Raw genomic sequence first — 26,729 nt, forward strand, 5'->3', positions numbered from 1 at the left:
ACATAAATTTATTATCTCACAGTTTCTGTAGGTCAGAAGGCTGGTGAGCTCAGCTGGATCTCTTGCTCAAGATTTTCGCAAGGCTGAAATCAAAGTATTGGCAGGATTACACTACTTTCTGGAGGATCTAAGGATAAATCCATATTCAGGCTCATTCAGGTTTCAGCAAAATTCAGTTCCTTGTAGTTGTAGGACTAAGGTCCACATTTCCTTCCTGGTTGGCAACCATGGGTTGTTTTCAGCATTTAGAGGCTGCCTATACCCCTTGCTCGAGGCCCTCTTCTTTCATCGTCAAAGTTAGCAATGGTAGTTGAATCTTTATTGTTGTATTTCTGACCACAGCCACAGGGAAAAGTTACCCACTTTTAATGGCTCGGGTGATTAAATTGGACCTACCCAGATAATCCAAGATAATTTCCCCATCTCAATGTCCTTACCCTTAATCCACATCTGCAAAGTCCCTTTTGACATGGAACACAACAGGTTCTGGAGATTAGGACATGGGCATTTTGGGGGGATGGGAGCATGAGTCTGTGTACCATATAGGGGTTGACTAACTCCATACCCTAGAATCCAAATCTGGCCACCTAGTTTTGTAAATAAAATTTCATTGCAGAGCCACACCCTTTGGTTTATATATTGTCTGGCTGCTTTCATTCTCCAACAGCAGAATTGAGTAGATGGGACAGAGGCCATTATGGTTCACATGTCTAAAAATGTTTGCTATATGACTCCTAAGAAAAAGTTTGCTGATGGCTGCTCCAAAAATAGCATACTGATTCTAAAATCTTTTTGAAAAATGTTAATTATGTATTATGAATCAAAATAAACTGGTTTTGGAATGTAAGTGGGAAGGTTGCTTACTCAAACTGAGGAATTTAGGATATAACCAAACAACAACAACAACATCAACAACAACAACAAAAAACCCAAAAAACAAAGCCAACTGTAGCTAGGGAACAGCTTCTATCTCAATTTCTGCTGATGGCAAAGCCATCAATCTGCTTGTCTAGTTAACATTTCAAGACTCTTCCATAAAAGTTACCAAGAGCTTTAAGCAGGGGGAAAAAGAAATCAGAAATGTCTTTCAAATGGACAAAAGCTAGGGTAGAAAAGTAATTCAAAAAGTAAAGGGATACAAACAGCCCTTCGTGGAAATTATAGATGCATAGACTGAACTTCCTTAAGCTTTGCCAAGTGATTTTTAATTCCTCAGGTTGTTATCAGTCGTTGATATTCATAAAATACCCACCGATGAGTGTTGAAATCTCTTCATTGTTTCTCCTGCTTATCTAATGGTAACAAGCATAGTCATTATAGTCTTCCATTGTGTTTTCAGCTATGATTTACAAAGGCCCTGGCTCATGATTAATTTTAGTTTATACACTAACACAAACTCCTTCGTTTGTTAGCTTGATCCTGTTAGTATGCAAGCAAATATGGCAAAGAAAACAAAACCTACAAGCCCAAATTCCCATGGGATTTTTTTGTGAATACGACCAGTTTGAGAACTACAAATACACTTCATGGATTTTTTTTCAATGCTGAAAGTCAGCAGGATCATGTTACCTAGAGCACTACAGTCATTATTCAGAGGAAGAAATAAAAAGAAAGGCAAGACTGCAGCTACTGCAGGCCAGCATAGTTCAGTCTGTCTTTCCACTAGAAATGGAACTACATAAAATTATCCTTAAATTTGGAAAAAGAATGCATTTTCAGGCTAACAAAGTTGATAGAGCATGAGCTAACTAAAATGCATTTATTTTCTTATTCTTCTAACTCATCTTTAAAGATGGAGATGTTATCCACCTTGGAAAGTCACAGCAGGCTCAGATCTGTCAGATCCAAGGCATCCTAATGCTGTGTGTGTGTGTGTGTGTGCGTGTGCACGCATGCATATACGGTCATTCTACCATACTTACTTAGGACTCAATAATTATTTTCAATAAAATTAGTAACTTTCCTTATACATTAGATAATCTAACATTATTGATAACCATAAATCTCACACCGAAGAAAACTTAAGTAACATGAAAAGTAAAATTCTTTTTCTGGGAAAGCAAATTTGATATTTTTTTAAAAGCAAGCAATTGCTATGCCTAAGCACTAAGGACTACAGACCCCGACTCTGTAGGTCATCACAATAAAGCCATAAGCCCCCCAAAACCTAACTAAGAATAGCGTCTTAGTCATTAATGATTATGAGCTGGGTAAAACTGCAATTGGCTTTGCTAAATACAATTTGGAATTTCAAGATTCCATATTCTACTACCTATTTCTACCAGTTCCCAAGGGCCCTATTATATTTAATATACTTTAAATGCTATTTGTTAAAAAGCTTTTTAAAAGAACACATGAGGAAATGTTAACAGGCTTTTCCCTAGACTCGCGATAACTATTAATTCTCATTCTTCATTTTTTTCTACATGGCATATGAAACAGATATAATTTGAAGTCATTATTGTTTTCTGAGCTCAGAAAAGTGTGGCACATACTTTTGATATAAGAAAATAGGTGAAAGTAGACTTGATATTAGAAATATATCATATCTAAAATAGTTCAACTTTGAAGGCAAAAACAGTGATTTTATATATATATATACAGTTATAATAAAATTTCAGCTTGTTCTAATCAATTTCTATTTCCATATTTAAGATGTATCTTTTTTTCACATTTTAGCAGGGACCATTATATTTCACTATAGGCTAATTAAATGATCTCTTCAATGGAAATACGCTAAAATTAATATATAACGCATTATAAGACTGGTAATACATACTAGGATACTCAACAAATCAGTTACATATCCCTTCCCTCAATGAGTAGTAAAGTATTTTACAAACTCTAATTTGGGTAATAAGTATAAATACAACAGCATTAGAAATTCAAAACAGGAGAGCAAGAAGGACTGTATGTATTGTATGGATGAAGTGTGAAAGATATTTATAAAATAAAGGGGAGAAATGAGGGATCCTGTCACCCAGAGAGGCTCCATCGTGTAGTTGTTAGGCTGGCCTCTGAGGGCAGCTGGGCACTGCAAGCAAAGGGATAGTAGAAGGGACTGAGAACACTTGGCAGCATTTTCTTTTCCAGCGTAAGCTTTTCTTCTTCCCCTCCTTCTCCCTCAGACCCCCTTTCAACAGATTTGTCTATATTCTTTTAAATGGAGGTCTTCTAGAGCGGAGATTATATTGTTTTGAAGATCTGGTCAACTCATTCACTCAAAATATTGAAAGACAGAATTAGTTCTAAGTGACTTGTGGTAATTACCTCACCATTCTTATATTCTGACTTTCCTTGTCACTCCAAGTGTCTAGCTGGTGCTTAATAAAACGTATTGTTGATACACTCTGGTTTTCATAGGTAAAAAGTAATTTTCTGTACACGGGTTATCTCCTCTGTAAATCAGCTGACAGAATATCCCCCCAGAAGAAAAGTCTGACTCAAAGCTTAAATCTGTTCATTTCAAATAGTTTTACTGAATTAACATTAGTGGGACTGTTTCGTCAACACTATTTTTGAGGTTACTCTTTCTTCAACTTATGAAAAAAAAGTCATTTAATTAATATGTTCTTTAAATTCTCAATAGTGACTTTATTTAGGAAACTTTTGTTGATGTTCACTTACATAAGTGTTTTCTCCATAAGAAACATGATATCCATTCTGACATTGCATTGCTTTTTTTTTAGGAAGCAATTTGAAGAATTAGTATCTCTTCCTATTTTTTTACCAATGCTTATAACTGGTAGACATTACCATAATAAACAATAAAAACAAACACATAAGTAAATAAATATTTTTTAAACTAATTTTGAACCTACAAAAAAATAAGTTCCTTACTCAAAACTAATGTTAAAGGAATTCCCAGTGTTCAGTGCAGTGATGAGATTAGGTAGAGATGAGATTATTCTTAGTATAAAAGAGGTAGATTTTATAGAAATAAAACACATTCTTGAAATTAAATAGAACCGGTATGGTCACATTTTGGCAAAAGCTGAAAAAGACCTAATAGTTTAAGTACTGGTTGTGATGTTTTAAAAGTCATTATTAAGAGATTTGAGATCTTCATTAAACAATCTAAGAAGCCTGAGGCATTTTAGTAAAAAGTGGTTTACAGGGAAGATTATTGTCATTTTTTATAAAACCAAGATTGATTTTCTTTTTGGAAATCAGAAATTATAAAATAGGAGAGAATACATAGGTTTTGTAAACTAAAGGATGTGAGTATAAATTCTGTTATGTCATTCATTAAATTTATCAATTTGGGAAAATGACACTCTGTGCTTTTGTTATTTGTATGTAAAGGTCAGCTTCACAGAAACTTTTCAAGGAATTAAAAAAAAAACTGTGTAATGCAACACACGAGAGTGGCTCAGTTTAATACAGGGAGTATCAAAGTATAATCAGGAGAGCCTTAATAGGAATCACTTTCCTTGTTCCTACTCACCAATGATTGAAGCATTTAAAGTGAATGTGTAAAATATAAGAAATTTTAAATTTCTACAGAAGGATTGAACAAGATTTAAAGAATTTCAGTTGCAGTTGGATGGATTCAAGAAAGCGTTTTTGTCATTCTGGAATGAGAGGTTTAGATTACTGGAGTATCCAGGTAGTTTTAAGGAGCCTTCTCTGATCTTTGACCTAGCACTTTCATATGCCATCCCACCCATTCTTCTACTCTGGGGTACTCTGAAGTTAATTATTCCCCTTTGTATTATGTTTATAACTTCTATTGCTGTATGCATCTTAAACCTACGTATTTACGTGGCAATCTTCCCCACCACATGGTGAGACAGGTTCTTATTCATCTTGGTCTCCTCCACTGCTTGGCTCAGAGCCTAGTAAAGATGTGTATGTACATAAACAATTTAGTAATTATTATCTTGGATAAACTGAAGGGAGTTTTATTACGGACAAAAGCATAGGATAATCTGGTATTTTTTTAAAAAAACAAAATTCTGCATTTTTATAAAACTTGATAAAAACAGTATTTCAAACTATACAGTCACCAGAAGTAGAGTTATCAAAAAGGCATGCACGTCACTTGGTATCTCCCGGCATTTTGTTTCCATATAATATATACCTGCATGACAAATCACTTCATTTATAACTCTAAAAAGTCTAGAAAAATGTGTTCTGATCTAATCAAATGAGTGTTAACCTTTTTTTAAAGGTAAATTCTATAAGCAACTCAATGCCACATGGCGATACTTACATTAGCCAGATGAGCTAGTTCTATCTCCAGGAACGAATCAGTTGTTTTGGGTTCAGGCCTTATTGTGACCACGATGATTTTGGAATTAACGACAGTGTAATTTCTGAAACAGAGTAATTATGATTATTAAAAGGAGAAAGGATCGATGACAAGTATGAATTCCTACTGCTCAGTACATGTTGGGATGCATGTTAAATAAATATATCCTAACGTATCTTAAGGAAAACACAGAAACATTGGGCAAACAGATTTTAAGCATGACACTAAAGTACTACTCATGGAAAGCTACAGTTCACTTCTTCTTATGAACAAACCCTATCTGGAACTAGAAAACTCTGGGAGGGGGAAGCTACTGCTGACTGTACCATTTTAGATGCAGGGAAAATGAAAAAGCAGCCGCACTGACAAGCTTTTGATTACTTAAATCTGATTCACCTACAAGAGAGATGGATTGTGAGTTCAAACCTTCAGGTAATCTTTAAATGAATATAATCCATTTATCTCAAGGTGGACTTAATGGTTTTGTTCTCCAGGAGACCAAATATTCTTCTTGTAAAGTGCTATCTTGGCGGGTTTTTTTAGACTATCTCAAAATTCATTAAGATGAATGATTGGGATGTGGTTTAGCATGAAAGTAAGCAGTGTTTAAATGTAAATAAATACTGTTGCTAATCATTGACCATCATTCATTTAAGCAATAGAGACTTTCAGGCCACTTCTTTATCTCAATATGCTCCATGGAAGGAATACATTTGCCTTTTGAAATATCTTACCAATTACAGTTCACCCACAAAGAAGTTTTAAATGTATTTACAAGCTACAAAAATTATCCATAAACATAAACATATAAAACCGAGCCAACTCTTTCTTGTACATACAGGATTTATCCAACATGTATAAAATGCCACACAACACCTCTTATTTAGAGATTTAAAGTTTTATTATACTTTCAGCTATATATATTTCTTCCATCCCTTTTTGATTTGAAACAAACCACAGAGCACGTTCTTCCATAGAACATGTACTATTCTGGGGAATTTGTAACAGGTATCAAAGATGAAGTCATTTCATTTTTCCCTCTTTTTTGTTGCTCAAAGCATTATTTGTAGGTAATAAAATTCACCAATTTTAAGTGGGCAGTTTAATGCTATTAGTAATTGTATACTACCATGCAAGCAGCACCAAATCAAGATAGACAACCGATTCCTCACCCTGAACACTTTCCTTGAGCTCTTTGCATCTGATCCCCTCCTGCTCCCAAGGTTCCAGGCAACTAATGAACATGTTGCCACTATAATCATGCCTTTTCTAGAATTTCATTTAAATAGAATCATACAATACAAAGACCTTCATGTTTGACTTAATTCACTCAGCATAATGTTTCTGAGATTCATCCATTTTGTTCTCTTTATAGGTGAGCACTATTCCATGATATGGCTATAACACAGTTTGTGACCTACTCATCAATTAAGTAAACAACCTGTGGGTTACTTCTGGTTTTTAGCTTTTATGAATAGTACTATTCATATTTGGCTATTATGAATAATTGGCATACATACTTTCTACATAGACACGTGTTTTCATATGTTTTGGGTAAATACCTAGGAGTGGACTTGATCATGTGGTGAAAGCATGTTTAATTTTATAAGTAAATGCCACACTGTTTCCAAAAATGGCCATACCATCAAAATCGTATAATTCTAATACTGTAGAACAATGTTGAATCCCACATTCTTTGTGAAAATCTTTTCTCTAATGGGATGGTCTTTGCCATGATATTTCACCAGAAAAAAATGCTGACTCTGCCACCATGAGGAATTTACCATATTTAGTAATAGAGGAACTATAAACTTATTTTGAATTGGATAACATTTTTTAGCCCATCTCTCATGTATTCAGTAATGTCAAATAACAAATTCTTAAACACTCAGGAAACTTCATGGTATCTAGCCTAACAGTAAAAAGTAAAGAACAACAAAGTATAAATTTGACTTTATATTTCTTAGGGGAAGGTAGCTGCAAACAGAGAGGGCTGATTAACTGTCCTTTATTTCATTTAATACTAACTGAAGGTCAGTTGCATTGAGAATGATATGAAGGTAAACTTTAAATGCCAAGTTCCCTTTGCAAATTTATTGTTCCCTGTTTCTCTGAGTAAAGGTGTTCAGGGCATCAGGTGAGAATAGATGGAATTAACAAAGCTGTGAGGTGATGTTGGGCAATTAATTATATTAGCAGATGTGACAGGATTCTCAGAGCATGACAAGGTGTATATAATTTGGGATTGGGGAGAATGTTTGTCTGTCACCACCAAAAAGAATTATGGAGGTTTCGCCCAGAGAATAGTCCTGAGCACACAGATGCAAGTTCTTTTTCCAAATTAGCCTGAATATGTTTGAGTTCTGGTTTGTTTACCTTGAAACAAAAATATTTACATGTCACTTTAATTCATTTTGCCTCTTTATTCTGGTTCTATTTATAATCCCATTTCTCTGCTATAAATAAAGCCAATGTTAATTTAACTCAACTGCTAATTTTAATTAATAAATGTTAGTTAAATTTAATGGTATACAGATATTTTGTATTATTTTAAAGTTGTGTAAGTGGATCATTTACTGGAAAATACAGATGTGAGTATTCCAAACAGGAATTTATAATTTTGTCAAGATATTTATGAAGCTCTCTTTGTGTGTTTGGGCATGTGGGAATTTAGACCCTGGGAAACTGGGGTATAGAAAGCAAAGTAGCTAAGATGAGCAGCCCTCTGTAGGGAATGTTACTCTGTGTCTGGTTTATCAGTTCCTCAACTGGCCTGGTGGAGATGACCCCTAGAGGACAGAGCCCACCTTATGACTTTTGCTGTGTGTGTGTGTGTGTGTGTGTGTGTGTGTGTGTGTGTGAACTTATTTAGAATTCAACTGGGAAAGGATGCATGCCAATATAATTATGCAGATGGATGTTCTCATCACATTCACATTAGTACCCTCCCCCACCCTGTCCTGCTAATATGTAACTATCTCTACCACAACATCCATTAATGATATGTATGTCTCCTTCCACATGATTATAAGTTCAACGAGGGCAAGATTTGTGTCTAGCATTTATATATCCTCATTTGCATTATGCTTTGCACATTTTAGTGCTAACACATGTTTAAATATCATATTAAATAAACACATAATAAACAAAAATATCAAACTTTTGACCAAGTTGGATTAAAATGTAATGCCATTATCATGGTATTAAAGTGCTTAATGAAGGAAAAATAAGCAAATTTACATTATGCAGTGGGTCTCTTTTAAAAAAGTGTATAGCATGTGAAAGTATCTTTAATTTATTCCATCAATTTATTCTAATTTGCATAAGTGAGTAGCTAGCTCCTTATGTGCCATGTCAGGCTTTGTGATCTACTAGTCCTTCCTGGCTGGGCACACATTTATATTCACTGCTAGGAAAGCAGGTCTTATAGCCAAATGGATTTCATGACTGCAATAATAAAGTTTTTTTCTGTTCTTGAAATTTGTGCTAGTAGGTTTGACTAAAACATTTCAAATGTGTAGAGTTATTCATTCAAAGGAGACCCAAGTTATTCTTCACAATTATTACAAAGGCTTAAGGCACTTAGAGTACATAAACCATATCTTAAAGAGAGTAAAAAGAAGTGACTATAAAATGGAATGTAGTTGTTTACAAGAGACTCACTTTAGCTATAAGGACATACCACAGGCTGAAAGTGAAAGATGGAAAACGATGGCCATGCAAATGGTAACCAGAAGAAAGCAGAGATGGTCATATTTGTAATGGACAAAATAGACTTTAAGTCAAAAACCATAATAAGAGGGGCGCCTGGGTGGCTCAGTTGGTTAAGCGACTGCCTTCGGCTCAGGTCATGATCCTGGAGTCCCTGGATCGAGTCCCGCATCGGGCTCCCTGCTCGGCAGGGAGTCTGCTTTGCCCTCTGACCCTATCCCCTCTCATGTGCTCTCTCTCATTCTCTCTCTCTCAAATAAATAAATAAATAAAATCTTTAAAAAAAAAAAAAAACATAATAAGAGATAAAGAAGAACATTATATACTGATAAAAGGGCCAATTCACTAGGGAGATATAACAATTATAAACATATACGTACCTAAGAGCAGAGCACACAAATATATGAAGCAAATGTTGACAGAATGGAAGGGAAAAATAGACAGTAACACAAAAATAGTAGATTTCAATTCAATACCCCACTTTCATGATGGATAAATCAACCAGATAATAGATCAATAAGAAACAGAGGACATGAACAACATTATAGATCAGTTGGATCTAACAGACATATAAAGAACACCTTATTCAACAATAGCAGAATATACGTTTTTCTCAAGTGCATGTAGAGTCTTCTCCAGGATAAATCACAGGTGATGCCACAAAAAGAGTCATAACAAATTTAAGATGATTGAAATCATACTAAGTATCTTTTCTGACCACAGTGGAATGAAACTAGAAATCAAAGGCAAAAAAAAAAAAAAAAAAACACCCAAAAAAACAAAAACAAAAACTGGAAAATTCACAAATATGTGGAAATTAAAAAAACACTCAAACAATCAATGACCAAAGGACAGACTACAAGAGAAACTAAAAATATCTTGAGACTAATGAAAATGAAAACACAACATTATCAAAACTAATGGGATACAGCAAAACCACTAAGACAGAAATGGGGTAAATGCTTCCATTTAAAAAGAAGAAAGAGCTCAAATCAACAACCTGTTTTTATATCTCACAGAACTAGAAAAAAAAAAAAAACAAACCTAAAACCAGAGTTAGCAGAAAGAAGGGAACAATAAAGATTAAAGCAGAAACAAATGAAATAGGGAACAGAAAAACAATAGAAAATATCAACCAAAATAAGAGTTGTTTGAAAAAAAAATCAACAAAATTGACCAACTCTTAACTAGACTAACTAATAAAAAGGAGAAAACTAAAATAACAAAAACCAGAAATGAAGAGAGGAGATGTTAGAATTGATGTCACAGAAATAAAAAGGATTACAAGAGACTTCTATAAACAATCACATGCTAATGAATTGGATAACTTAAAAGAAATTCCTATAAACATAAAAGCTACCGGGGCGCCTGGGTGACTCAGTCATTAAGCGTCTGCCTTCAGCTCAGGTCATGATCCCAGGGTCCTGGGATCGAGCCCCGCATCTGGCTCCCTGCTCTGCGGGAAACCTGTTTCTCCCTCTCCCACTCCCCCTGCTTGTGTTCCCTCTCTCGCTGTGTCTCTCTCTGCCAAATAAATAAATAAAATCTTTAAAAAAATAAATAAATAAATAAAAATAAATAAAAGCTACCAAGACTAAGATTCATGAAGAAATTTAAAAATGTAACAGACCTGTAACTATTAGAGATTGAATCTGTCATCAAAACCTCCCAACACAGAAAAGCCCAAGAACAGATGGCTTTGCTGGAAAAATTCCATCAAATATGTAAAGAAGAATTAACATCAATTCTTCTCAAACTTTTCCAAAACATTGAAGAGAAGGACATACTTCCAAACTCACTTTATGAGACCCTCCTACCAAAATCAGAAAAAGATACAAGAAATGAAAACTACAGGCCAATATTCCTGATGAAGAGTGATACAAAAAAAAAAAAAATAATAATAATAATCTAAACAAAATACTAGCAAATCAAATTCAACAACACATTAAAAATATCATACAACATGATCAAGTGGGTATTATTTCTGGGATGCAAGGATGGTTCAACATATGAAAATCAAGGTAATATACTACATTAACAGAACGGAGGACAAAAACATGATCGTTTCAATTGATGCGGAAACAACATTTGAAAAAAATTCATTTTTTCAGGATAAAAACTCAACAAATTAGACATAGAGGGAATGTATCTCAACATAGTAAGGGCCACATATGAAAAACCCACAGCTAACATTATATTCAATGGTAAAAAACTGAAAGTGTTCACTGTTATATCAGGAACAAGGCAAGGATGCCATCTATTGCCACTTCTTTTCAACATAGTATTGCATTCCTAACCAAAGCAATTAGGCAAGAAGGAGAAATATAAGGCAACCAAATGGGAAGGGAAGAAGCAAAATGATCTATATTCAAGGTGAAATGATCTTATATGTAGAAAACCCTAAAGATTCCACAAAAAACCCTGTCAGAACTAATAAACAAATTTAGCAAAGTTACAGGATACAGCATTTACACTTAAAAATCAGTTGCATGTCTATACACTAACAAATAATTCAAAAAGTAAATTAAGGAAATAAATTTATTTATAATAGAATAAAAAAGAATAAAATACTTAGGAATGAATGTTAGAAAGTAAAAGACTTTTACGCTGAAACCCCCCCCCCAAAAAAAAAATCTTGCTGACAGAAATCAAAGAAGACAGAAATAAATGGAAAGATGTCCCATGTTCATGAATTTGAATACTTAATAGTGTTAAAATGTTTGTACTACCCAAAACAATCTAAAGATCACTACAATTCCTATCAAAAATCCCATGACACTTTTTTTTACCCAAATAGAAAAAAAATCCTGAAATTTATATGGATTCTCAAAAAACTCTGAATAGTCAATACAATCTTTACAAAGTAAGACAAAGCTAGAGGCCTCATGTTTCTTTATTTCAAAACATATTACAAAGCTACAGCAAGCCAAAACAGTATGGTACTGGGATAAAGACAAGTGACAGACACATAAACCAACTGAACAGAATAGAAAGCCCAGAAATAAACCCTCTCTTATAGGCTCAAATTATCTTTGACAATGGTGCCAAGGCTACACACAATGGGGGAAAGATAATCTGTTCAACAAATGATGCTGGGAAAACTGGACATCCACATGCAAAACAATGGACCCTTACATTGTGCCATATAACAAAATTAACTCAAAATAGATTAAAGATCTAAACATAAGATTTGAAACTATAAAACTCCTAGAAGAAAGCATAGGGGAAAAGCTTCATGACATTGAATCTGGCAATGATTGCTTTCATATGACACCAAAAGCACACGCAACAAAAACTAAACTACACAAATGGTACTACATCAAACTTAAAAACTTCTGTGCAGTAAACAATTAACAGAGTGAAAAGGCAGTCTATGGGATAAGAAAGGATATTTATAAGCCATATATCTGTCAAAGGGTTAATATTGAGAATATATAAAGAAATCCTAAAACTCAACAACAACAAAAAACAATAGGATTAAAAAAATGGGCAAAAGACTTAGACATCTCTCCAAATATGATATAGAGATGGCCAACAAGTATATGAAAAGATGCTCAATATCACTAATCATCAGGGAAATGCAAATCAAAACCACAACGAGATATCATTTCATACCTATTAGGATGGCTACTATCCAAACAAATAAAACAAAACAATAAAAAACACAGAAAATAACAAGTGTTGGCATTGTTGTGGAGAAATTGGAAGCCTTGTGCATTGTTAGTGGGAATGTAAAATGGTGCAGTTGCTATGGAAAACAGTATGGAGATTCTTCAAAAAAATCAAAAATATAATTAGCATATGATGCAGAAATCCCACTTCTGGATATATAACCAAAAGAATTGAAAACAGAATCTCAAAGAGATATTTGCACACCCTTGTTTATTGCAGCACTATTCATGATAGCCAAGAGGTGGAAGCATCCTAAATATCTGTTGATAGATCATAGATAAAGAAAATATGGCTATATACAGAATATGGAATATTATCCAGCCTTAAAAAAGAAGAAAATTCTGTCATATGCTCCAACAAAGATGAACACTGAAAACATTTTGCTAAGTGAAACCAGTCACTAAAAAAAACAAAACAAAAACAAAAACAAAAAACCAAGGAATGCATGATTCCACTCATATGAGGTACCTAACGTAGTCAAAGTTATAGAAACACAGAGGCTGGGAGGAGGTGAGAAAAAGGATGTTGTTGTTCAAAGAGTATACAGTTTCAATTTTGCAGGATGAAAAAGTTCTAGAGATTTGTTGCACAAAAAGGTGCATATAGTTAAACACTACTATTCTGTGCATCTTAAGATGGGTAAATTTCACGTTATGTGTTTTTTACCACATTTAAGAAAATGCACTGCAGTGTTACAAATAAACATCAGTGAGAGGACTGTGGAACTTATTGTGCAAATAAAGGATAACCGGATAAGGTACAATAAAGAGTTGTTAATGGCTTAATAAAAGTTATTAAAATTACTGTAACCTCTTTCCATGTTTAGAATTATAGTTCATGTAGCTTCTAACTTGAAAGTTTTCATAATTGTTTCAAACCAGCCCCCCAATTTAAATAAAACCAAAACAAAATAGATGATTTCATATATACTAGGAACTGGGACTTCATCAAAATCATTAAGTTAAATATATTTGCTTTTAAAACTAAAATCAGCTGATGGCTGTTAAAAAGTAGGATTGGGCTAATTTAGCGCTTTAAAACTAATTAGGATTTCAAGGTAGGTTTACTAAGGGATGTGACACCTAGAACTACAAAGAAGTTAAGTGATCAGGGATTTAAATTCACTTTCAAAAGGTATGACTAAATTAAACTCAGATTTTTGTAAGTAATATACTGAATGCATAATAATATTTCATAGTATTAGTCATGCAAATTTGTTATTCCCATAGATAATTTTAATTTCTAGTGTCCTCACAATAGGATATTATAAAAAGATACAGGATATCAGAAAAACTACAATATGTCATTAAAAACTCGGAATCAAGAAGCAAGATCCAAGGTTTAGGTCCTGAAACTGAAGAACAGGTGCTCTTAAGAGAACTCAACAATTTCAGGTTGATTGCCTTCAGAATGTATGGGTTTAAAAGTAATTATGTTTTCATTTTTTGATTATTTCAAAATAATTTAGTTCAATTGCTTTTCCCATTTGCTTTTAATTCCTATAATATACAAACTCAAATGAGTTCCATTTGCTAAATATGAAAAAAATTCCACATCATTTATCTTTATTAGGTTGGTGTACCTGACAGCAAATTCATGTGGTTTTGCATTATTGAAATTTTTTTTCCTTTTCGAAAGATAATTTTCAAACCACTACTGGCTTATGAGAACATTGTTGCTTTTTGTTCATCTATATTTTTCCTGGCATTTTAATACTATAGTGGAATTTGCATATAATTTTAATTAGATCCTTTACAGTGTCGTGAATGTCAATAGCTACATTAAAATGCTTTTTTTTTTAACGGGACTATATCTTCCACATGTCCTACAGGAAAACTACACATTGCTCCTATACTCAAAAGTATTGTGATTTCCTATAAAACTGGAATCTGACTATTAAATGAATCAGAAAATAGACTGTTTACAACCGTTTCTTAAATGCTAGCTTGAGTGTATGATTGGTTACACTTTTTTTTTCTTTAGAGATAATTTCTGTACCATAAATTCCTAGAAGTGGTTGCATCAATGACAATGCATTTTTAAAGCCTCTTGATATTGCCAAATTGTCCTTCTAAAAGGTTATTACAGTTAAAATTCCTCACCAGTGGTTTGGGAGCTTGTCAGGCTGGGAGTGGTTGTTAGTTTCTTGACTTGAGTGGGGGATGTGTGTGGGTGGCCTCGCCTCTCTCAAAAGACCCTCTAGCCTCTGCTGGCCAGCCTTCATCCCAAAAATGGTCATGAGGAGCTGGGAAGAGTGATAGCCTCACGCCTTGATGTCAGTAGCCTGGGTTGGGTCCACCAAGTTGACCCTCAAGTATCCTTGAGGGTGCTCATACATGGTCACCTCCTCCTTGACCTTAGAAGATTTTCTGCATAAGAGCAATATGTATTCACACTAACATCGAAGTGCATAGTTTGTACTGCTCAAAGGAATCGATACTAGCATTATAGAGGAAGCAAGACAGTGGAAGAGTCCTGGTTTTGGCCGAGAAGACTTGAGTTGGATTAGAACTCAGTGACCTACTGGACACATAATCTTGGGTAGGTCACTGAACTAATAAGGAGGTCAGTTTCTCACGTGAAAAATTAGAATTCTAGATGGTACTAACCTTTAAAGGACCTTGCAGTGCTAATATCCTGGTTTATGCTTTTTGACTATCGAAAATTATTCTAAGAGGGATAAAAGTGGAAGGCTGAGAACAGCACATATTTAGTTTGGACAAAAGTAGAGAACATTCCTTCAGTTGAAGGGACAATCTAAATTTACTTAATTGTAAAAGGGAAGACAATCAAATGGCAAAATAAAAATTGCAGCTTGAAGAATAGTTGAATGCATATTAGGGCAAGAGAAGAAAAGAAATCTCTAAATAAAAGAGTCAACATGCAAAGTTATTTCTGCCTATGTATGAAGGGAAATTTCTAAATCATATCTATTCAAAACATTACATCAAGTTCTCCTTCCTAGTCCCCATGAGAGAAATTATGCAAAGTATTGTTTTGAAAATGATTGTATCAAAATATAAAATTTCTGGAAACTTAACAGCAAGCCTAACATTATTCAGTGTATGGGAAACTTGGCTCCAATAGTTTCAACAGATAATTAGTAAAATGATCACTCAGGAAAATGTGTCATGAAAACTTGGTAAATAACTAAACATAAAGAGCAAATCTTTTTGCATGTTGAATTGGAAGATATTCCCTTCCCTACTGGGTTCAATTCACATAGTCCAATTTATAAGTAAAACAACAAGAAATATGTATTTTATTCCTCTGTTCCTAAAATATTTGTATGGTATATACACTAAATGTCTATGTACCTTGTTATTTTAAAAATGGCTTGTGTAGAATATTCTATCAGATAAGACAATTAATTATTCCAGTAAACATTTCTTGGGCCTTTGTTATTTACTAAGCACTGTTCTGGAGTTTCCACAGTAGAAAAGATTTAAGAGAATTCAGACAGTAAGGTTAGCCAGGTTGCTGTTTAGTAAATATTTATTCAGCGACTGAAACAAAGACATCACCCTTGTCCTTTCAAAGGCTTATCTTATTTAGCAGATCCATCATTGGCATGGTTATTAACTCAACTTTCTGGAATAGTTTTTTGAAAAGGAGAATTAAAAAAAAAAAAACAAGCCTGAGAATGCTTCATTACATTATTTTACTATGTAAAATAAAAGGAAATGAGAAGTAAATGCTAATATTTCACCTTTGAAACAGTACTTAAACAAATATTTCATCCTGAGCATTCCATTGTCATTATTCCCAGTCTAAATGCGAATATTGTTTTCCTATAGTCATTTACCTAATTACTTTGTACATAGAAAGTATGAGTGGGTATTCATAGTTCTTATATAAAGGTTGTTAAGGACTTTAAGCTAAAGAATATGTCAGAACTGCACAATTCTCCAGTTTTACTGCAATAGAGACAAGGAATTTTTGAAGTTGGAGAGAACCTTTGAGTTCAACCCCACAATACACATATAAAAAAGTCAATGACTTGCCTGCAAATTTGAATCCGTTTGTGTCGCAGGTGGTATTAGGGGGGCCGCTGCTTTGGACGATTCCCTGCTTTATCCATTAAATCATTCATAACATACCCATTAGTCTACCCTAAATAAATTTTCAATTCCCTTGACTATAAATTTATGAAACACGGAATAACCTGGCTTCAGTTGTACGGGTGGGTTCTATGGTATTATGCAAAACAAGATTAATCATAATGCAACTTTGTTAGACAGGTAGGAGAAAAACTATATCACAATCTAAAGCATTTTATGTTGAATATTTTGTTTGCATTCACTATGTCTCTCAGCAGCAAACAGGGTGAATGTTGCACATCAAGGTGCTTATTTATTTATTTATTTATTTGGTGCTTATATTTTAAAGCTGAACCGAAGGCAGGCAATTTCTGAGTGACTGGATAAGTTTATAAATTTTTTGTTATGTGAAATTAAAATTAAAACCCAAGTCCTCTGATTTTAAGTTAGTGTCTAGTCTAGAGTTCTTGAAAGACTAGCTTCATACAAATGAACCCCCTATGGATATAAGGGTCTAACTTTGAGTATCTGGGTGCACTGAACTTGAGCACATTTCTTTTCAAATAAACACCACACACAAAGTTAGAGGCAATGTAAGTATAAGTCTATTTTATCTGTAATTGTGCATACCAAAGTGTTTTAACAAAACCAGTGGAAAAGTTGAGAGTAAACTCATTAGTTTTGAAAATCTTTTATTGGTAGAACAAAAGCAAACACAGACCGATTCAAATTCAGAAAGCCCAAATTCCATCCAGAGAAGAAGGTAATTAAAGAAAACTCAACTTCCCATAGTTGTCTCTTTGGTTGCAGCTAGAGATTTACTGACTGTATTAATAATTTGCTGCACATGAAAAGATTTTCTCCAAAGAATCATGACTAGTCACTGCCACTGCAGAAAACTTAGTTGCTTCCTTGCAAGGCCTTTTTTCTGCTGGATTGAACTCTAATTGTGTTTATTTATGAGACTATTTGTTATGCTCCTGGTATAACTGTACACATCATTTACAGTCTTTCCTCCCTAAAAACTTAAAGCTTTATTCATAAGGGTGTGAGTAAGAGCTCACTGCAAATGTGGCTGTGTTTAACTAAAACAAAAAACAAAAAAAACTTGGTCTCAGTCATCCAGAAGGAGATGGGGTGGAGGAAACAAGTCATCATGAGTGAGAGCATCACTACCCAAGTAGGTGTGAATGATGTTTTCTGTGAGATCAGGTAAAGTAGTTAAGACAATAGAGCAAATAAATGTTCATAGAATTACTATATGTAATTGTTTCTTTTCATGTCTGGGAGGAAAGAAATCAATGGATTTCTTCCAAAAATAGTCCTCTAATTTAACAACAGCATTTTTTCTTAATGTCGCTATAATTGAATATTTATTTAGAGGCAAATTGAGATCTTGTGCAAATGAAGAACAAAGCATGCATTCCCAGTCATCATGGCACTCCTTTAATTTCATGTAATGTTGATGAACCGTACCATTAAGTGCAAATAAAGAGAGAAGACAGATTAATTTTAAAACAACCCATTCTACTACAGAGACTTGAGTTTTTTTCTTTTCCTTAATTTTTTTTTCCCTTAGTCTTAAGGCAAGTCATGATTAGTTACAAAGGAATTGCAGGGGTATAATCAGAGACCAAAATTGTCTTTTCTAGTTGTTTTGAAGTGCATAATATGCTAATAAGCAGTTCATTAAATGGGTATTTTCTATTCAATTTAAGAAAAAGCCCTTTGTATTAACAAAGCTTGTTTGACTATTTTCATAGCATGAGCTATAATCACATTTTTGGAATAATTTACAAAGATTATAACAGCTTATTATTTCATAGCTTACCTCAAAGTGGGCAAAATTAGATCTAAGTTTTTGTACAGGACTGCTCCAAGAACAAATACCGATGATTCATCTAATTCTAGAAAAAATGAAATTAAAAATATTAGTGAAACGACAAGAAAAATACTGTCTTCTAAAACTTTAATCTGCTTATTACAAGGGGATTCCAGTACTTGCTGATGCAAAGCTGAATAGAAGAAATGCCTTCCTAACCATGCATGGGACAGATTAACCCACACACCATACATATTAATGGTAGCTCAAAAAGATGAGTTTTCAGGGCTTTTGTGTCATATGAAGTAACCTTCCTTCACCAGGCTGAGACAGAAGGCTACAGTAGTTGCAGCTAAGGAGTTTCAATTCTTAATGATATGGGGAAAGAAAAACAATTTTCTTTTGGAGCTCTAAGCTAGAAGGTCAAAATCTCCAAGGTAAAAAGGAAGACTCTGGTGTCGCTGTCAAAAGTAGCCATTAATTTTTAGAGGCTGCTGAAGATGTTCCCAAAACTGAATTTTTTCTTAAATTTGCTTTTATATACCAAAATAATATCTACAAACCAAAGCAAAAGTGAGGAAGAAGTCAAAAATGACTGTGGAAAATGCAATGCGTTTCCATACCTAAAATTAAAATACGCCACAGGCTTTACACTGAGATAAAACTGCCAATCCTGAAACTTAACCAGGCCAAGCTCAGGTCTAGAATTTGCACTTGTATTTTTTTCCCATTTTAATAGATCCTTTCCTCCAGTAAATTCAGATTTAGAGACCAAATGTCAGTTTTCTATATTTACAAAATTAGTTTAGAATCATGATTGTAGACTGTTACTAAGTTGTTTGACGCGAGCAGATTTATATGTAGTGTACTACTATTAAACGGCCTTATTAGAAATGTTTTGTTCAAAGCTCAAATTATTTCACATATTTACCTTTTGATGACACAGGAGTAAAAATGGTTTTTGGGATGACTACCCTATCTTCTGAGTTTCTTGCCCAGTCAACCATTCCCTTTCGTCCTTTCATTGGGAAGTTGATGTCGGTTAGAACAGAGGCTGCAGGAAGCTTCTGAATGCTAGCCACTATTAGGAAAGAAGTAATAATGTTAACTAAGATCTTTCAGTGCAATCACAATTGGCCAAATTAAAACTTGCAATATCTTCAAAATAAAATCTTGAGCCAAAATTATATTTATCAGAGCCACAACACAGACTTGTTTCCTGTTCTTAGACAATATTCATGAAGGCTGCCAATTCTTTTACCTATCAATCTAGATTTCTGTTGCTTTCCAGAAGAATCAGGCACTGATGGTCAATGGAGTGTATTCTGAGAGGACCAGCGTGTATTGCCACTGGTTGTTCATGGCTGACCTCCATTCCAATTGTTAGAAGTCCATACTGTATTTTTTGCTAAGGATTTCGATGAACACACTTGATTCATAGGCTGAAATTTGCATTTAAATCTGAACTTTGTCTTTCGAACAAATTTTCTGCATTTATGTCTGAATGTTATCTTTTTGGAACAAAGTTTTCATGGATTAAATGATGTACCATGGAGGCATGGAAAGCAAAGCCATATTGCTCTTGGAGACAGAACTGTCATAATCCAAATAATAAAGCACCAGTAATGCCATAACCATAGAGCCGATACAATATGCAGAAAGATTTATCAAGTAGATCAATAACCCAAAACTTTTAAAACATCCCCCTACAATTGAAAGTAATCAATGCATACTTTGAATGGAGAATCATGTCTTTACTTGCAATAAGTACTTTAATATACATTGAAAAAATTCATGAATGATATGTTTGGTAATGCCTGAATATATTTTTTATTGTATGTAACAATTACACACACACACACACATATATGTCATAAAACTATAATGATAAATACTTAAGTGCTTATTGATTATATACATTTCCAATTAAGAAATGTAATTTGTGTGACTTTTACATAGGTCCATACTTGTTTTACATTAAAGCTTTAGGTATCTCACGGAGGATTTAAATAGAATGATAATGAAGAAAACTAAAGAAGCTATTACAGAAGTAAGCTAAAGAAACCATTCAGCTCCTCATAAGTGGATTTCACTCTGAAGAAACTTACGATTTAAATCGAGAGAACGAAAATTAAGAATTTAACAATATTAGTTGTATAAATATATTGCATCACTGGCTTTGTTCCAAATTGAAATGGTTATGTATTATTGTACTTTACTAAAGCTCTTTCCGGCTATTATAGACATCCATTATCAGCATAGGATGGAATTTCATTTGGCCTGTAATTTGACATAATAAGCTTAAAAAATGATTTTGTTACTAAATGTTGAAGGAAAAAGGGTGCTGAGTAGCACATAAATTCATTATGGATGTTAAATGCTGTTTTTGGATAACAGCTGTAATTATTTGTTTCTTTAATTTTCCAAACAATATAGTCTTTGTTGTCCATAAATAACCCAGTTCACGTGTCCCGAAAGGTCCAAATCCTCCACTGCACAAGGTCAGCAAATTGGCCGCACATTCTTTCTTAAGGGTCCTATAAGCTTTTTTCAACCTGCAAAACTAAGTTCATCTGATTCCAAATCCCTTGATTCTAACTTTGGTTTTCTTGATATTTAGAGGAAATTTATTTCACCTCTTTGCTCTAAAAACTGATGAAAAGAAATGAAGGTTTTTCTATCTCATAACTGGTTTCTGTTACAAAGGAAAATAAACCAGAAATAAACTGTTGGACTCTGAAGTCTAATAATTCATCTGTTTCCATACACCTTGGATAGAAAACAAAAATCAGATGAACAAAAAGGAAAAATAACAAATGAAGGAAGCACATTCTGTACCAACTCTATCACTTTATCCTGAATAAATTCTAGTCTAATGCCATACTCTTAAATACAAAATGATATAATTATACATGCTTGTATCTCACATGATGAAATGCATTCATTCTTCAATTAAAGGCACATTATCTATTAAGTTATGACTATATAGATTAGATTGTACTTTTGAACATTGTCTAGATTAAAGAAATATAAAAATTAATTAGGATGACTATTTAATTTGTGCAAAAAGTCCTTTGAATTGCAGTCTCTAGCATAAAGAGGACATAAAAACAAACACTTATTCATAGATTTTAGTAGAAATGTAGTTCTTAAAGTAAGATATTTTCAATAAATGCATTATCAAGAAGGATATGATTTCATAGACTGATGAGAGTCCAATGCTAGTCCTTAAATTATCAGTATACATGGCCTTTAAAATATGAAGTATTTAAAATTGTACATCTTTACCTTAAAGCTATCTAGGATGATGCCTTGGATGACACTGTGGTTCTTCATGACCCTGACATGATTAACAAGAAAATCTATTTCCATATAGCAAAAATAATTTAAAGATGACTTTTATTTCCTCTTTCTTTCAATCCCTGTACCAGACACTTGGACCAATTCAATCCTCAATCCCTTCCCTCCTTCACCAGGTTTAACTGTCCAAAACCCTTAGGGAAAACTTAGATGCAGTCTTTAGGGAACTGGGAAGCTCGGATGTTAAGTGAATACCAAAGAGGTAAGATTAAAAATGAATGCTTTAAAGTGTGCCAAGTTTATACAAATATGTGTCCAGTGCTGACAAAGGAACACAAAGGCAAAGCGTAAGCGCACAATCCCCACCCTCTGCTTCTGCAGTAATTGTTGCATTAAAACCACTCATTGTGGGTGGTTAGATAAGAGAGCATCTTTCCTCAAAAACTGAGAAAATGCCTTTCTTACAGAAGATTAAAGTGCTTAGAAGAAACCTCAAAGAACACAATGTCCCTGAACAAATAGGCACATCTTGAATGCTCCAAGAATTATCCTAAATTCACTGTATCGTGTTTTCATTACAACACTAGATTTGATTTCTTAAGCAATAAAAATAGGTGACTCATCACCGATAAACCTTGGAGCAAAACCAGCTGCACTTTCATTTTGCAATTTTAAAACTTTCATTTTGAATTTGGATAAGCAGCATAAAATTCCTTCTCGTCAGAAAGGATAAGGAATTCCTGCAGTTGGGTCTAAAAGCATATGGGCTGAGTTTTGTTTGTTTGTTTTTGTTTTGCTTTTGGTTCACCAACGCAGCAAAGGTGGAGCTTCTACCATTGTTCCTGAGGAAAACCATGAGGTTTTAGCACTTAGCCCTAACTGAGGTCCTGGAGAATGGCAGCTCTGTCATGTACAAAAGTTGGAGCTAATTTGATGCATCAGTTGCTTCATGGACAAGAATGGAAGGCACGTAGAAGGAAAAGATGAGAGAGCCAAGGTGTGTGCATGAATGCTGGAGGAATGAGCACAATGGGCAAATGAAGGTCAATAGAGGAAAATCACAATTCACCAGAATGGCTCAAGTGTGGACTCTGGATCTGGGCTTGGGATTCAAATCTTGATATTTTAGGGTAACTATAATGTCCTGCTTTTTTTTTTTTTTTTTTAAAGATTTTATTTATTTATCTGACAGAGAGAGACACAGTGAGAGAGGGAACACAAGCAGGGGGAGTGGGAGAGGGAGAAGCAGGCTTCCCGTGGAGCAGGGACCCTGATACGGGGCTCGATCCCAGGACCCTGGGATCATGACCTGAGCCGAAGGCAGACGCTTAATGACTGAGCCACCCAGGCGTCCCTAACTTGGTTTTTTTTTTGGGGGGGTGGTGGGCAGTCCCAGTTTCTGGGACTTCTGCTGTTTGGCTAATTGAGGTTATGTATTTAAAACTTTTTATCAAATATATACATATAACCAAAGGCAGAAACTTAAAATAGAGCTTATCCTTTAGTACTTAAATGTGTCACCCAGGGAGCTGAGGGTTCCTTTTTATTCATTCTCTTTCCTTCCTTCCTCCTTCTTCTCCTTCCTTCCTTCTTCTCCTCCCCTTACCCCTTCTCCTTCTTCTTTTTCTTTTCTTCTCTTTCTCTCCCTCTCTCTCTCCTCCTTCCTTCCCTCTCTCTCTGTCTCTCTCTGTGTCTCTGTCTCCATCTCTCTCTCTCCCTTTCCTTTTTCCAATAGAATCTGCCAGAGGGAAGAGGCTGGCTTCTCTGGTTATTTGGTCACACAAAGTCAGCCAGGCTAAAAATCTCCATTGAAAAGGAAAAGGACTGCATCCTCAATGACAAATTCAGTATTACCATTGCAGCCAAGGCCACAGTTTGCAAAGAGAATTTAGGCAGTGACCTAAGTGCTTAGAGCAGCAACTCACAGTCTATAAATGAGTAAAGGAAACTCCCAAGCAAGGGCACTTTAGAATCATAAACAGAAGTAGAGGTGGATACAGAAATAGAAGTTTAAGAGATGCCTTAAGAGGGATATTGATGTTTCCAAAATATTTAAAGTTTGCATCATTTTTCATGTTGATTCAGAGGGAACAACTTACAAATTGGGTCTTAACTCATCAATATTAGAAAATTGGCTAGTTATCAAAATGGATTTGCTTGTGGAAAACATCACTCAATATTACTAGATGGTCACCCCCACAGTTTTGAAATCCTAGGAGAAAAATATGGCAGGCAAGGAACTCTGCAATGCATCAGTGTGTTAGAAAGCAACTGTTAGTTTTGCCTGTGTACCATTGCAAACACAGAGGGGCTGAGCAAAGCCTGCATGTAGTGTGATCCCTTGGCATTTAGCAGCTTAAAAAGCCATGGTTTTTATATTTGTATAGTAATGCTGAGTGCCTTATAAAATACTGAGGGTGTTTGGGAGGGAAGGGAAGGACAGCTGACACTTACTGAACACTTGACATGACCTCAGCATTTGTTAGCCATTCCTTAATTTATTCAACAAGTATGTATCAAATGTCTCCTCTGTGCTAGGCACTCTTAGCACAGCACTTAGGCACGTCCTTTACATGTGATACCTTATTTAATATTTAGAACAACCCTTATTTAATATTTAAAACAACCCTAGGAGGCATCATTATTATCCGTATCTTCATTGTTATTATCCCTACATTCATTTTACAAATGAGGAAGTAGACTCTGTTAAAGTGGTAACATTGTGACTCAAGTCTCAGTTCGCCTGCTCAGAAGTATATGATTTTGCACTGTGTGGTGCAGTTTGATTTTACCCCAACAAATTAATAGCAAATTTACTTTATCTTACTATAATATTTTTGCACTACATATAAAAGACAGACGTAATGATTCAGTGAGAGCAAATAAAACTATTCTCACTTGTCCAACAGGAGATCAAAACTAGATACCACTGAGGAATGGTGATTATCCAAAGGGGATATATACATATATTTTAATTTGTCTAGCATAATCTTTAGGTTCTAACATCTCCATAAAAAAATCATATCTTAGGATTCTGCAACAGCGAGTGGTTTATAGGAAACATTCAGACAGTCAGACAGACAGATTTTGGTTCTTCTCTCATCACCCTATTTCCTCCATTTACTCTCTTTTCCTGAAAGGCTAAGATTGGAATACTGAGGGCTAAAGAGAAAGAATAGGCTTGCTAGAAAATAGTGTGCAACCATCACTTCCTAGGAAACACAGCCACTCAGCAGGGGTGTCCACAAGGACCACAGCGCTCTGAGAGCTCCCCACAGTCGCATTCCACCATCATCCGTGCAGAGGGAAGCGACTCCAAGTCCCAGGACCAGGACACAGAGATTTAGATGAGAAATATTCTTCGCATTAGGAATTTACAGGTGTTTCTTTTTCAGAGAAAAAGTAGGATCTTCTGATTTTAATTTTTTTAAATTTTTATTTAAGGACTTATTTATTTTTTAGAGAGAGAAAGCACACACGCACAGGGTGGGGGGGTGGGCAGAGGGATAGAGAGAATCCTGAAGCAGACTCCCCATGGAGCAAGGAGCCTGACACAGGGGGCTGGATCCCATGACCCTGAGATCATGACCTGAGCAGGAATCAAGAGTCAGCTGCTTAACCGACTTGAGCCACCCAGGTGCACCTAAGATCCTCTGATTTTTTAAAAGTGGACAAATTAGGCAGTCAAAAAAGTAACTATGTGGTATATCGAGGATATTTTTTTCAACTTGTTAGTTTTTAATGACATATTATGTATATTGAAACTTTAAATAATTAACCATTTTACATATTCCTTTCCAGCATCAAAATAAAAAAAAAAACTTGTAAATTACTTGTGAATCATTAGCTTCAAATTCTGTTTTTATCCATTGGCTGTTTCTTTATCCAAGCCTGGGAGTCTCTGTACAGCAGGGCACAGTCTTCTAGCTGTTCACGGTATTTTTGCCAGACTTTAGTGCTCTTCATGGAGGACTCCCTCGGCTTCTTCTCAGGTCTCTCCTACTTCCCTAACATGTAATCATACCTATGCACAGGGTATGTCCACAGCCTATACTTGACTCTCACTGAAGCCGAACTGTCTCAACCAGGAACTGGCAAACTACATCCCACAGGCCAAATCTTTCCTATCAGCTATTTTTGTACCCTCTGCAAGTTAAAAATGGTTTGTCACATTTTATTTTTTATTTATTTATTTATTTATTTATTTAGGATTTTATTTATTTGACAGAGAGAGACAGCAAGAGAGGGAACACAAGCAGGGGGAGTGGGAGAGGGAGAAGCATGCTTCCCATGGAGCAGGGAGCCCGATGAGGGACTCGATCCCAGGAGCCTGGGATCATGACATGAGCCAAAAGCGAACACTTAATGACTGAGCCACCCAGGCGCCCCTGGTTTGTCACATTTTTAAATGATTGAAAAAAATCAAAAGAAGAATAGTATTTCCTGGCATGTGAAAATTATATGAAATTCCAATTTCAGTGTCCACAAATGAAGTCTTATTGGAACACAGCCACACCCATTCATTCACATAGAGTCTAGGGTCGTTTTCATGCAGCAATGGCAGCAGAGTTCAATAGATGCACTGAAGACTGGATGGTCCACAAATCCTAAAATATTTACTGTTTGGCCCTTTGCAGAAAAAAGTATGCCTACCTCTGTTCTAGACATATGATGGAGAAGCTATTTTGAAACAGTACAATTTTTCTTTAAAGAGAAACACATTCCGAAAATACACGTGTTTCTGTACTTATTCTGTTACCTATTGCATGTTCTTCCTACCTTTTCTTTCAAGGCTACGCTGAGTATTGGGAAATTTAAGCTGATGACACCACTTTTCTTTTAGTTTTTGAAAAGAGTATGTTTTGTGGTCTTTTAGAGACAGACACTTTTTATAAATGTTCATCTTCTCTACCCAAGTAGTTCATGATTT

The 26,729-nt window shown here is 34.8% G+C and overlaps 1 protein-coding gene across 4 annotated transcripts in view; it reads right to left on the bottom strand.

The window, feature by feature from the left end:
* ADGRB3 (adhesion G protein-coupled receptor B3) overlaps positions 1 to 26,729 on the bottom strand; it is a 708,772-nt gene that overhangs the window by 291,657 nt on the left and 390,386 nt on the right. For all 4 annotated transcript variants that reach the window (XM_032409546.1, XM_032409548.1, XM_032409550.1 and 1 more), the window contains 3 exons: positions 19,431 to 19,580; positions 18,509 to 18,584; positions 5,216 to 5,318 (listed from right to left, as the gene is read on the bottom strand). In XM_032409546.1, the coding sequence (XP_032265437.1) occupies positions 5,216 to 5,318; positions 18,509 to 18,584; positions 19,431 to 19,580 (329 nt within the window). The remainder of the gene's footprint in view (positions 1 to 5,215; positions 5,319 to 18,508; positions 18,585 to 19,430; positions 19,581 to 26,729) is intronic.

This window comes from Phoca vitulina, unplaced genomic scaffold (assembly GCF_004348235.1).
Source record: "Phoca vitulina isolate PV1807 unplaced genomic scaffold, GSC_HSeal_1.0 scaffold11, whole genome shotgun sequence".
Lineage (NCBI taxonomy): Eukaryota > Metazoa > Chordata > Mammalia > Carnivora > Phocidae > Phoca > Phoca vitulina.